The 13341-nt window shown below is 39.7% G+C and overlaps 1 protein-coding gene across 1 annotated transcript; it reads left to right on the top strand.

The window, feature by feature from the left end:
- The first annotated feature begins 3889 nt into the window (after positions 1-3889).
- Smp_129950.1 (rna-binding protein 12 (sh3/ww domain anchor protein in the nucleus) (swan), putative) lies at positions 3890-13128 on the top strand. Its single transcript, XM_018788465.1, has 2 exons — positions 3890-3935; positions 10307-13128. The coding sequence occupies exon 2, from the start codon at positions 10315-10317 to the stop codon at positions 13084-13086; it is 2772 nt and encodes a 923-aa protein (XP_018646520.1). The 5' UTR covers positions 3890-3935; positions 10307-10314; the 3' UTR covers positions 13087-13128.
- Positions 13129-13341: the final 213 nt, after the last annotated feature.

Here is a 13341-nt window from a genome sequence, read left to right as displayed (position 1 = left end):
CTTTGGATGTTTAGGAGTAAAACATGTTTAGAAGGACAAGAAGAGATGAAAAGAATATCTCATGTGTCGAGACCAATAATGATATTAATAACAGTAATAATTATAAATACGAACATAAGCAGACTTTGTATATCAAGATGAATAAAAGTGAAATAAGATAGACATGAAAAGTTTCAAAGGTTTCACTTTGCTTTTCAGTCAGTTAGATAGATGACGGACCTTTTTTGTATAAATCATTGTTAAGCACGTTAATATTCAATAGGTGACACAATCCATTTTCGGAAAGAAAATCATCAAGAAGACTTCGGGACCGGATTATAGTTTCACTGCATCGGAGGTTCATTGGTAGTCTATTCCACATGGTTGAGTAGCGAATAACGAAAAAATTCTGGCGTAAATTTGTGTGGGTTTTTAGAATCGCTAGAATATTTTCCTTATTGCGTAGAGTGTGGGACGGTATCATAGAGTATGAAGGGGTAGATAGTGAAGAGTAAGAAATACAGTTAAGAAGCCGGTAGAGAAAGATAAGGTTTAATTTGATACGCCTGATCCAGAGAGGTTCTAGTTTGAGATGTTGACATCTTTGGTGATAGTCTTTGTTGTCAGAATACCCCAAAACAGCTTTGGTGAACCTTCTTTGAACACCTTCAATTTTAATCAGGTCATTATGCCTGCAATTACTGTAAACCAAAATACCATATTCAAGAATTAGTAAGATACATTTTCTGTATAATAATAATCTCGATTCGGTATTATTGAAATTAATCATTATAAATCCGATGAGCTTTCTATCTTTGGATACTTGAGATGCAATGTGTTCAGAAAAGTTCAAACTGTCGCTATATCTTAAACCCAAGTCACGAACAGTATTGAGAGGTTTCAGTGTATGTTTTTGTATAGCCAGATTTAAGTTAAGGCAACGGCCAATGTTAATAAATCCACTTTTGTCAACATTAAGTGGCAAATTCCACGAAATAGTCCATTCGTACAACTTGTTTATTTCCTCTTGGATTACCGTTGAAATATAGCTGTCTTTGGTGGGAGATGAGAATGAATAAACCACTTTTAGATTATCGGCAAAAAGAAAAGGTTTACCATATTGAAAGAGGGAGCAAACGTCATTGATAAAAAGGAGAAATAGTAATGGACCAATTACACTTTCTTGTATAACCCCACTGGTTACATTCACAGGTTTGGAGTAGCAAGATCCAAAGCGGACAATTTGGCTACGTTCTTCTAAAAGTGACTTGAGCCAAGATAAAAGGGGATTCTGTATTCCATATGAAGAGAGCTTTATAAGAAGAAGTTTGTGTGAGACGCTGTCGAAGGCCTTACTAAAGTCGAAGTACAGAATTATCACTGATTGACCAACATCTCTTCTCTGGGTAATTTGATCAAAAATTTCCAGGTGCGATGTGAAGCATGAGCGTTTGGTCATAAACCCGTGTTGGGATGGGCTAATCAAATTAGACGAAAGCAAAAATGATAATAGCTGTTTGTGGATTATTTTTTCCATAGTTCTTGACAGCACTGATGTCAAATTAATTGGTCTGTAGTTAACAATATCACTGCGTGATCCGGTTTTGAATCCGGGGGTGATAATAGATATTTTCCATGCAGATGGATAGGCCCCATATTCCATAGATAGGACTGTGATGATTAAGTGATGTAGGCTTCTTGATGTTATGGCGAAATAGTCTTTGAAATTTCGCTCGTTCATGGCGTTTGAAATTAGTACACTTTGCATAATTTCCTGGTAGTTCTTTGAGGTTTGTGTAGGGATATGAAATACACTTATCTGAGAGTGCCGGTTTTTAGTAAGCCATATTCATCCTTTCTGATGAATAGAAGGAATTAATCCACAATTTCATCGTCCTTAACAACTTTCCTAGTGTTTTACAGATTTCAAACCTTTCCATGCAATCTTCGAAAGCTTCAGAATTCGAATGCATATCCAACTGTTCAAACACAGGCTCCATCGTGAAGTTAGTATGATGATTAGGAGAATTTGAATTAATGTACCAGCTAGGAATTCCAGAAATAGTGCAATTTAAGTTAGGTGGAACTATGAGTCCAAATGAACATATTAAATTTGGGAATCATAATCAACGGGCAATCAAGTACAAAAAATCATTAGTTCGTACAAATACCTCAAATTTCCGTGGATATGTTGTTGCACCTTCAGATGCAGTGCTTCATTTGATCTGTTAATGAACATATAAAAATATTTCTTCTAAAAAAGGAAACATCTCTTACCAGACTTATATTTACCCCCTCCTTAAGCAATGAAATCAAAAGACAGAGTGATGTGCGGTCAACTATTTAGATACACAGGATACATAATATTTTGTTCATGTCTACTTGGAATAATAGAAGAAACTATTTATCTTCTGTTGAGGAGTCCATCAAGTTAGATACAAGGCTCTGCTATGCCCTTGCAACTTGTTTGGACCCATTCAACTAATTAATTTTTTTCATAACATAATGTCGGTAGGATTCTGAACACCTTAGCGGCAATTCACGATAGTGGGCGTCGGTCGTCAGAACATGGCTCACTATTACCTTTAGAGCAGCGTGAGACAAAACTGCAGGAACCGACTATTTTCCAATGCTATGGCTATTTTTTGTGTCTCTAATCTACGCTTAGACATGCCTATCACATTGGTACGCACCAACTAAGTCTTAGACCAGCTAACCAGAACGTTTAGTTGACCCGAAGTGCACATACATATGCATCCCCAGTTACTTCACTCCAGGTGTATATACCAGCAGCATATGGTAGCACTGGGAATTTCATGACATCTATATGTATGCGGTACTCCAATAAATACTGATTTCTGTGAAGAACACTTGGAATTTATTCTTTATGATCAAAAGATCCCGGCCCAGTAAAATCAGAAGTCAGGAATGGAGTTCGAAGATACATTTGAAATGTATTCGTTATGTCGAAAAGCGTTTGATTTCAGCAAGGATGTGTCCAGTAAAACTGCTGAGGTCAGAAACATTGTCGGAGACCAACAGGAATATTTATTTTAGGGATTTGAATACCGCTGTAGAGCTTTCAAGTTCAGCCTAAATAGGTAACGGGTGCATACGTTAAAGAAAAACTGAGTCAGAAGGTTACGAAATTCAGTTTTAGATACTGTGCTGGATCCATGACAAAACATGTTTCGCTTCAGGAGTCCTCTAGTACACTTCAATGGACCTATTTGGACGGGAGGGAATGTGGAAATTTGTCCATTCCTACTGAACAGATATCAGATATATGTTATTTTCATTAATTTACCACTAAACCATTATCACGCGACTCTGCTGATCTCTTTCTTGCCACATGGAGGTTAGTTATGCATGATAATCCCTTACTGAGATTATGTCTAATGCTTAACAAGTTGTTGGTTTTCGTGAACGTTATAATGGTCCTCTTAATTATTCTTAACAATATCTTGACTACCATGGTGGAACTGACAGGTCTACAAACTGATAGTTCAAATTAGAGATAGGGAACTAGGGTAAAAGTGATATACAGTAACAAGAATCGGGAAGGTTTAGATGCAAAACCAGTCGTATGGCATATAATTAGATAATAATCTTGGAATAAAACTAGTCGCTTGGTGTGCAGTGGTCGAGATAGTCATTCGCTTCAGATTATCTGAAATATGTAGCGGCCAAACCACCATCTTGAAGTCTTTTAAAAAGTGGTGTGATATTTTCCTAACGACCCTTCAATGGCCTCCCAACGAACTGTCATTTATTCAGCCATTTCTTCTTGGAGAGACCGTCAAACCATTGGTATTGCATATGTCAATTCGTAAAAAATCAGCTTCTCGTAATTTATCTACAATTACTTAAAATAATTTATGCCACCAGTGCCTAGTTGTTTATCCGCGCTACTGGAGTCCATCTTGGTAGACCTCAGGACATACATATTGCTTCGTGTAAGTTGCTGTGTTTGTTTCCATCTATCCCAAATATTGCTCAAAGCCTAAAGTAGGTCATCTATCAGATTGTTTAATTTAGGGGTAACCACCGGTGTTTCGTCTGCAGGTAACTAAAATATTGTCAGTTCTAGTGGTATCACAGGGTAACGTAAATCGCCAAAATTAACAAGTAGATGTATTCATACCGATTACGTAGTTTTGGGTCGGTGATGAATGTTCTTCAAATAGAATCTTACTTCTTATTGTTACTAATCGACGTATTTATCACATTTTAGGACTACTGGCCAGAGACACAAACGCGGTCTGTCTAGATTTAGACTTGCTTGTTTGAGCACTGTCGATCAATAGCTTGTGTTAGCTCTTTTCTAGTAGGCTTCTATGAATATATTCCCTTCAATAAGTTGATTAAAAACATGGACGGCAGTTAGTAAATCCTAAGAGTTGGTAACCTAATGGAAAAACCTGTGATGCTGAGGGAATAACGTCGGTTCATGTTTTCTCAGCTCTTTCTGTTTCCCATGAGTTGTCCTAGCGTAGTCGTGAGAGGGGGAAGATATGTCAGACAAAAGTGTGTGACCTCAGGTCTGTACGATAAACCTCATAGTTCCGAAGTTGCCCGGACCCCCGTATGTACAATAGTGAACATATTTGTGTTGAACTTGGTAAATGGTCATAACGCTTATATAGTTCCGAACTGTTATAATTGTGTTTTGCTTATATAAACGACCCAACTATTCCTATTGCTTAGTATTCTTATACGATGACACTCGACAAGACCCCAAAATCAGAACACGTTGAGCAGGAATTAGATTGTATTCAAAATAATAATGGTATGTGAACAGCAATCAATAGTTTAGATAATGTTCATATATTTATAGTATATACATAAGAAGCTTATAGATTTTTCTACAATAATATGCCCGGGCTGATCGGTTTAAAAATTAACCAATCAGCGCGCAGCAACACCATCATGCATAAAACATGCTTAATCCAATCTATATCTCACTAACACCTCCCCCTTGAGCAGATTCGTAGGATCTGGTGTTTGGGTCCAACTGCAACCGCTTTACTAGTTTATGCTTTCGGTTAGTACACCTTCTAGGTAATAAGGACGTTGTATCATCCTTCGTTTGCACCTTGACTGTCCTGTCTGTTTCAGGTGTTTTGATCTCAAGGGTGTCTAGCAGAACACCAAGAGGTAATCTATGCTGCGTTTCGTTGTTGGAAATCGAGGTTGATTTCAGTTGGTTAGCATGACGCACCCAGATTTCTGAACCAACGGACACCTCGTAAACCACATTTCCTTTCTTTTGCACGATCCGACCGGCTATCCATGTAGGATGTTTTCCTCGATAGTCCATAGCAAGTACCTTTTGACCCACACTGAACAATCGTCTTTGTGCCCCATGATGACTATTGTACTGTTTCTCCATCATCACGTTTCTTTGCGGCTTAAGAGCTGGAGTCGGACGAATAACATCGAAATGTGTACGTATTTTTCTGCCAAGTAACGCTTCCGCTGGGGAGACTCCATTTGTTGTCTGAGGGTTCGGTGTCGAACGGTAGATAAACAAGAACCTCTCTAAGATCTCATCGGTGTCCCCCTCCCCTCTTGATTTTTTTAGAGCATTTTTGAACGTACCAACAAAACGTTCTAGCTGGCCATTCGATTGCGGATGGAATGGAGGTGTTCTAATGTGCCTGATTCCGTTCTGCTGACAAAATGCTGAAAAGTCTTTTCTGACTTCACCTGACGACACTGGAGTGTTTCGAATTGCCGCTACTGCTACACTCCGTATTTCTGGAACCTTTTTACCTGTCTTTTTTGCATATAAAGTGGTGTCTAATGATGGACACGACACGTTACAAACGCTGTTGATGGGTATATCCATTAACCCAAGCTTTCCTAACATATCTAGACCAAGTAGATCAAGGTTTGGTCGTTCTGTCAGATAGCATGCTCCTTTACAGCTATTTCCATTGAAGGAAAATTCACATTGTAATTCACCAACTAGTTTCAGTACACCTCCATATACGTTTTTAGCCGTTTTCTTGGATGGCTTCATTGGCGGTTTCCCAAGCAGGTTAAACGTTTCTCTAGACACTAGGGTGATATCGGATACTGTGTCAATTTGGAGACGAACCGCTATACCATTAATCTGGATCGTAACATACTTTCTCCGAATGTCATAGTCTGTTTGAAAGGCTGCTACCAGAGAAAGTGGTTTAGATTCAGCTGATTTCACCACACGTGGAGGACGTTTATACTTCTTCTTGGGCTGGGACGTACGATTCGGCGGACAATGGCCTTCTTTATGTCCACGTCTGTTGCACACCTGACATTTATGCTTCTTAAATGGACAGAACCGTACATAATGCCAATCACCACATAACCAACATGCAATCGTTGGTTTGCTACCACTTGTTTTCGGTTTCTGACTTTTTAACCTAGTCATAGCATTTACACTACTGCAGGTTAAATTAGAATTTACCTTTTCAATTAACTGATTGTCGTGTCTGATGTTTTGTAGTCGTTTATACTCATCTGTCAATGTCTTGAGTGTGACGTTTGGGTCTTGATCCAAACGAGTCAGAAGTCTGGTTCTAATTTCAGAATCTTGTGGTGACTGCAGAGCTTTGATGAATACAAGGCATTTAAATTGATCTTCTGTCAACGAGCGTAACTTGAACCGTTCACACTCTCTGTTGACGACATCTGCTAGGGCACCATATTCATCGGCTTCACGTTTCACCAAATTCAGACACTGATATCGAATACTAAACAATGAGGAAGATTCGCCGAATATCTCTGACAACTGCGTTACTGTCTCCTCGAAACTGAGCTCTCGAGGTAACTTTGGCAATATATGATCAGCATAATGTGCATGCTCATTGCTTCCCAACTTACGCATCAACAACCGAGTCTTTCATGCGTCATCTTGTTGACAGAATTCTATTCTAAATGTATCTTCCCAACGCTTGAACCACGTGAGAAAAGTATTTCCACTTTCGGGATCATATATGAATTCTGGGATGCTGCTAGCAACTGCATCACAAGAAGTACTTGAAACAGCATGTGTACTCGAGTTTTGGATGCTAAACTGTTGCATCATAGTCTCCAACAACCGCATTTGTGCATCAAGTTGTGCTTGCTGTTGTTGTAGTATTCGGCTGAGCTGGTCATCTGATATAGGCATTTTGAACGAATTTTCCTTTTTCCTCGTCGCCACTGTTATAATTGTTTTTTGCTTATATAAACGACCCAGCTATTCCTATTGCTTAGTATTCTTATACGATGACACTCGACAAGACCCCAAAATCAGAACACGTTGAGCAGGAATTAGATTGTATTCAAAATAATAATGGTATGTGAACAGCAATCAATAGTTTAGATAATGTTCATATATTTATAGTATATACATAAGAAGCTTATAGATTTTTCTACAATAATATGCCCGGGCTGATCGGTTTAAAAATTAACCAATCAGCGCGCAGCAACACCATCATGCATAAAACATGCTTAATCCAATCTATATCCCACTAACACGAACCTTTTAACTTTGGTCACTAGTGAGCCGTAATTTTAGGCAGTAACTCAGCTATGATTCAGGACTAAAGGCGCTGACTCTTCACACCGACACAAACATGACCTATGTGTTTGTAGACGCACTTAATAATACTGATAAACGTTGACTACAATTTGGAATTACTTATAAGAGCGTCTAGGCCGGTCTAGAGTGCCCACCTCGGCATCTTCCGCCACTTTCTAGATTTTTAGTTTATATGTGTAAAGCAGCATAGACGAATATTTAAGTATGCATTCATATTGAGTTAGAAAACCAAGGAATCAAAAATGACTCGCGGCACTTTACGAAGTTTCAATTCCCTCAAGAAGCATTTAGAATCTGTTTTTGATCCAGAAATTTCAAATCTTTCGGCTTCAGTAGAAACATACTACGTGATACTCTGTCGAATGCTCAGCTGAAGTCGACACGAACAACATTCATTAATTTTTCATTATCAGTGAGTTCGATGTGCGCGATAATCAGCCCGGGAATCACGTTCAATATTTAACATAATGGTTTTCGTGAACGTCATAATAGTCCTCTTAATTATTCTTAACCATAGTGAGGCTAAAAGACCTTTAGTTTGATGTGTTGTCATAATCTTGTCTTGTATCCTCTGTTGGTGCCCGTAATAAATCGCCTTTTTTGGTGGCGTTGCTTGTGGGGCTAATCCTAAGTTGAAAGTAGGAGCATGTGTGAAGGTCGTCTCAAAATAATCAGCTATGGCTTTTGCTTTGACATTATTTTCTATCATTCGCGATGCACTTCCTTTCGTTGCTAAATTGTGGATCCATGGGTTCATTTCGGTTTTGTAATAGACATGAGAATAATCGTTTCGACTTCTTCATTTCAGTTTGCACTAGTTGGTTTTCGTACTTCTGAGTGATGCGGATTGTGCCGATGCATTTATTCGTGATCGATTTGTATTAAGGCTAGTAAACCTTTAGTCTCACTTTAGATGTAGTACTTTCCTTTAAAGGTCTTAATCTTCACTGCATCAGTAAAAGCAAGCACTACTGCGGTCTCGATTTCATAATTGCCTCGGGTTATTAAAGTCCACTTCATTTATTTTCTTTCATAAAACACACTATCCAGTGGCCACGATTCGGCTAATAATTTATTTCAATTCCCGTATTTGGATTTCACATGGTACAGTTTACTTTCAATCGGGAGGTCAAATGCCTTTGAAGTCCAGCCCTTTAAGCGGGTATATATATATATATATATTAACATTGGTACGAGGGCAAAAAATACATGTGCGCCACAGTTATCATTGGTTTGTGTGAAGGCTGTTATACTGCCTGAGTGTCCTAATCGAAGCAGGTTGTTTCCTTAGGGGGGCACTCCCCGGGCTTTTGACCTAAGGTTTTAATCCACAAGGCAGTAGAACAACTTGGAAAGATGCAGTCTCATGGTTTCCGGTGACCAACAATAGGCTCATACTTTTATCCCCCAAGGACTCTGTAAACTATGTGTACCATTGATTGTGAATCAGGGTTCTCTAACTTTATGTGAACCCTCAATGTCCACCGCTCAACGGAAATTCCAAAAATCAAATCACAGACTTGATAACAATTTTGTATATCTATCATAATTCAACATTTGGTTTAGTGTTGATTCCTTCCTTAAAGTATTTGGTAATTACTCGAACTAACCGGCTGCTCTATACCCATTAAGTCATTCTTTATGAACTAGTGACCCTGTTTAGATGCCAAACTGAAGTGGTTGTAAGTTGAGTTATAACCACTGCGCTGCCCCTCTAGATACTCCGTGTTTTGTCATTTGTATTCAATTCCGCAACCTGCAGTACAGTACTATACAGTGCCGATTAACTCAGTTTTGGATGCTTGGTATAGTCTCTAACAAGTTCCATTCTTGAGTATTCATTAATGTTTTGCAGTCGTATTTTCTTGATCTTAATTTCATTTATGAAGTATACTTCAAGTTCTGGGATAATGGGGATATCGTATCATAATTGGCCAGTTTTCATGAAGCGTTTGCAGATGATCAAGTGATGTACCTTCATATTATGTGTTGACCTTAAAGCAAAACATTTTAGAACTCAGTATAGGTTATGTATTTGTTTTTCTGGGATGCTTTCAACTGACAATCTGTCACTGTCTCTGAGAGAACTAACTTCAATTTATGTAACGTCCCTGTATACGTGATGCTAGGCCTTCATCCGATTTTCACTAAGAACTGAGTTTCAGAAGGCTCGTGAGTAGTTCTCGAACCAACCGGTTAGACTAGCATAGTTTGTTATCAGTAACCGCTCGTCATAGTCTTACTGCATCATGTATTTTGGCATTCATAGTCGAATGTGTAAATCAAGTTAGTCCTCAACAAAATTTAGGGATCCACCCAGCTGCATGCGTCTATTCGGGTTACTCACCCGCCGCAACTGCGTGATCTGGGTTGAGTAAAGCTATGGTAATCGTTCTTGTTTCTATCTGAAAATAAATGTTTTTGTAGCCGTCCATTCGTTTATACGTTGATCAAGGTATGATTTCTCGAAAGTTGAAATTTCGAAATTTATGTTTAATCGAAACTAATAACAGCCAGCTTGTGAAAAAACATGTCGAATAAGAAAGGCATGGGTTTTTAATTCCTTGAAAATCAAATAAAGAGGCCGTTTACCAGTAAAAAGTTCAAGGACTGCTTCGCCTTTTTATCTATACCTATTGTTCATATAGAGGTATGGTAAAGGACGAGTCATATTAAACATTAATCCATTATTGTCTAATTTTTTATTCTGAAAATCTCTGGCTTCCAGTGATACATTTTTACTTACTCTTGTTGCAGAATAAAGGATGTCTGTCATCATTCGACTACAAAACCTACCAATTTCAGCAAACGCCTCAAATATTCGACGCTTTTTCAGCGGGTTATCTATTCCTGAAGGGGGTGTGCACATCGTCGGGGGCACGGAAGGTGACGCATTTATTGCTTTCGCTACAGACGAAGATGCAAGAAAAGCTATGCTGCTTGATCGACAAACGATCAATGGGGCATCTGTTCGCCTGTTTCTGAGCAGTAAAGCCGAAATGCAGTCAATAATCGAATCTGCAAAAACCTCAGCTTTATTTTCCAGCGGAGGAAATCCTGTTTTATCTCAACCTATCTCTCAAAAGACTGAAACTATGCATGCACTAGATGTAACAGCTCCTACATTACCCAGTTCCTTCCCATCATACCGTAATGGAGCCACTCGTGAATCATTTGATGACTCTTCTAAGCAGTATCCTTACACTTATAGCAAAGGTGTAACCCTGGATCCGCCTCGGGGACAAATTGAATCAGCTGCGCGTAATAACCCGGATAAATACCCTGAAAATTTACCTCCAGATAGACCTCACTTTAATCAGGATCGAGATTACAGTTACAACAACCAACCTAACATGCATTCAAGGTATGATGAAATACGAGACTTCCCACCAACTAACGACTATGGTCCAAGAGACACATACTTGAATAACCGTAGTGACTTGGGGCATAGATCTTATCGCGATGATTATGATTATAATAGGCACCCGCCATCAATCGCATCTGAAGATAATTTCGTCTCGAGGGGCAAGGACAATGAAGTCAAAAATAGTCCAAGGGATTCTTATGCCGATCACTATCCTGCACTACACGTTTCGGATGGTATGACGGCAGATTATGACAAGTACCGCGCACAATCTCCTAGAGTATTCAACGATCGGTTCCCTCCACATGATATTCAATCACGTGAATTTGGACATGGAAATACCCACCCGTTTCCATCAGAATTTAGAAGTGGCCCGGGTCATCCTCTTGATCGTGAAACTGCATGCACCAATTCTAGGTTGCAAGAGGAACGCGATTTTTCTGTTAGACCCCCGTGGCTCAACGATAATGCACCCATTTCAGGACCAAAGCGTCCATTTCAGCACCAGACTTCAGACTTCGAAGAGTACCCACGGAAACGTCGACCACAACCTTCATCATATACTCGCCCATCTGACATAGTGCCTGGAGAAACTGATTACGTACTGAGAGTTTGTTTGCCCGCCCCAGAAGCTGGGATAAAGACCGTTTTCGAAGTTTTACGTGGGGTCCAAGTTGTTCCAAAATGGGGTATCCGGGTTGAAGAAGATTTGCTACAACGTCCCACTGGGTATGTGTTTATAATGATGACAACTCGTGATTCGTACGAGCGAGCACTCAGTTTTAATAATCGTCCCCACAAAGGAGACGTGATAAAAGTAATCAAATCTACTCTGAGTGAATTTTACAGTGTTAGTGATACAAACTTCACTTCTAAATGCCCCCCAGAAGTTGCCAAAAAACTTCCACCACCTGATCAATCCTACCCTCCTCATTACAACGATGGTTGCCTTGAGCTAGCTGAGCTTCCATCTGATACCACCAAGACAGAAGTAGTTCGGTTTTTGGGTGCTCCTGGTCTAACTTGTGAAAATGTTGTACTGGCTCGATTCCCTCCAAATGATAAGTCTGCACCACGCGGTACCAACTTGACTAGGGCACTAGTTACTCTCCCTTCTGCAGAGGATATCAAAATCCTTCTCTCTGCGAAACCACGGCCATTTCGACCAGATGCGGGACTTCCATCAGTACGCTTAACACCAATATCAAAGTTGCAAGTCAGTGCTTATTCAGCCTTAGCGATCGGTAGTAAATCCGAAAGCATTAAAGAGTCTATCAAACCACCTGTTCCTCGTGATGTTGATACGGAGCCTACTAAACCACCTGGTGGCTTTTTGACATGTGCTTGTGTCAGCGGATTTTCTCGTACAGTAAAAGATTCTGAAGTTCTGAATCTGTTTCCATCCATCCTAATTCCTGGAGATGCGGTACGACTGGCTCCTGATGCCAATATTGCTTTCATTGATTTCATTAGTGAAAACAACTGTCGTCGTGCTGTAAATGAAGTATCGACTGAAGGTTCTAAGGCAAAACAGTCACACCCATCTCTTCATATAGAAGCCATTTCTCGAGAGGAAATGCTGAACCGTTTGGGCGCCGATTCAAAAGATGAACAACTTAACTTTGACAGACCTGTGAGATCTCGTGACAGAGATCCACGGGAATCCCGCATCCATTGGGACCAGCGCCAGCGTCCTTCACCTTCGAATCCATTCGAGAGCCGTCCCCCAAGTGTAGGCAGAGCGAAGTACGATGACTCTTACTATGACCGTCCCTCCGCACCTGCCCCTTTTGATGACCATCACGACTCCTTCCGTAGGTTCCGCCCACCTGTGGATAATTTACATTCTATCCCACCACACCAATCAGATATTTCATCTGCTCCGAGACAACCTGTTCCTCTTCCACATCGTCGCCCAGTTCCTGACTTTGTTACTGTTTTTGTCGGAAATCTTCCACCCGCATGTACTGTTGATCAACTAGCTGGAATAATGAGGGATTATTACTTCGTTCCGGGTTCGATAAGACTGCGCCGTGACCCTCAAGGACAGTTTGTTGGTGAGGCGTTAGTTGATTTCAAAACAAGTTACGAAGCTGATAGGGCACTTAGAGGACTAAATGGATATCGAGTAGCCGGTCGACCATTGGTATTGCATTTCGATCACCGGAAGTAACAGGTAAGATTATTAATTATTTTATATTGTAGGACCACTCGTAAACTTTTTATGTAAAGTAACTTCTTGCATTTTTGAAAATCTTTGTGTAACTTAGTTATTTTCTGAGATTTGAAACTAGAATTTGACCCAATATATCAATCCCTTGAATAAGTCCTAGTCTTTTTTCTCATATTTGGGTCAAATTGTACCCAATGACCAAGCTAGTTTATACCAAAACTTAAACGTACATCCTCTCGATCCATTAGTATTTCT

The sequence above is a fragment of the Schistosoma mansoni genome, assembly GCF_000237925.1.
Source record: "Schistosoma mansoni, WGS project CABG00000000 data, supercontig 0138, strain Puerto Rico, whole genome shotgun sequence".
Classification (NCBI taxonomy): Eukaryota; Metazoa; Platyhelminthes; class Trematoda; order Strigeidida; family Schistosomatidae; genus Schistosoma; species Schistosoma mansoni.
Note: the sequence above shows the minus strand (reverse complement) of the source record. Positions and strands in the feature narration are given on the sequence as shown.

What these genes read in the sequence shown, in the direction of transcription:
- Smp_129950.1 (XM_018788465.1), top strand. Translation starts at nt 10,315, where the DNA reads ATGTCTGTCATCATTCGACTACAAAACCTACCAATTTCAGCAAACGCC.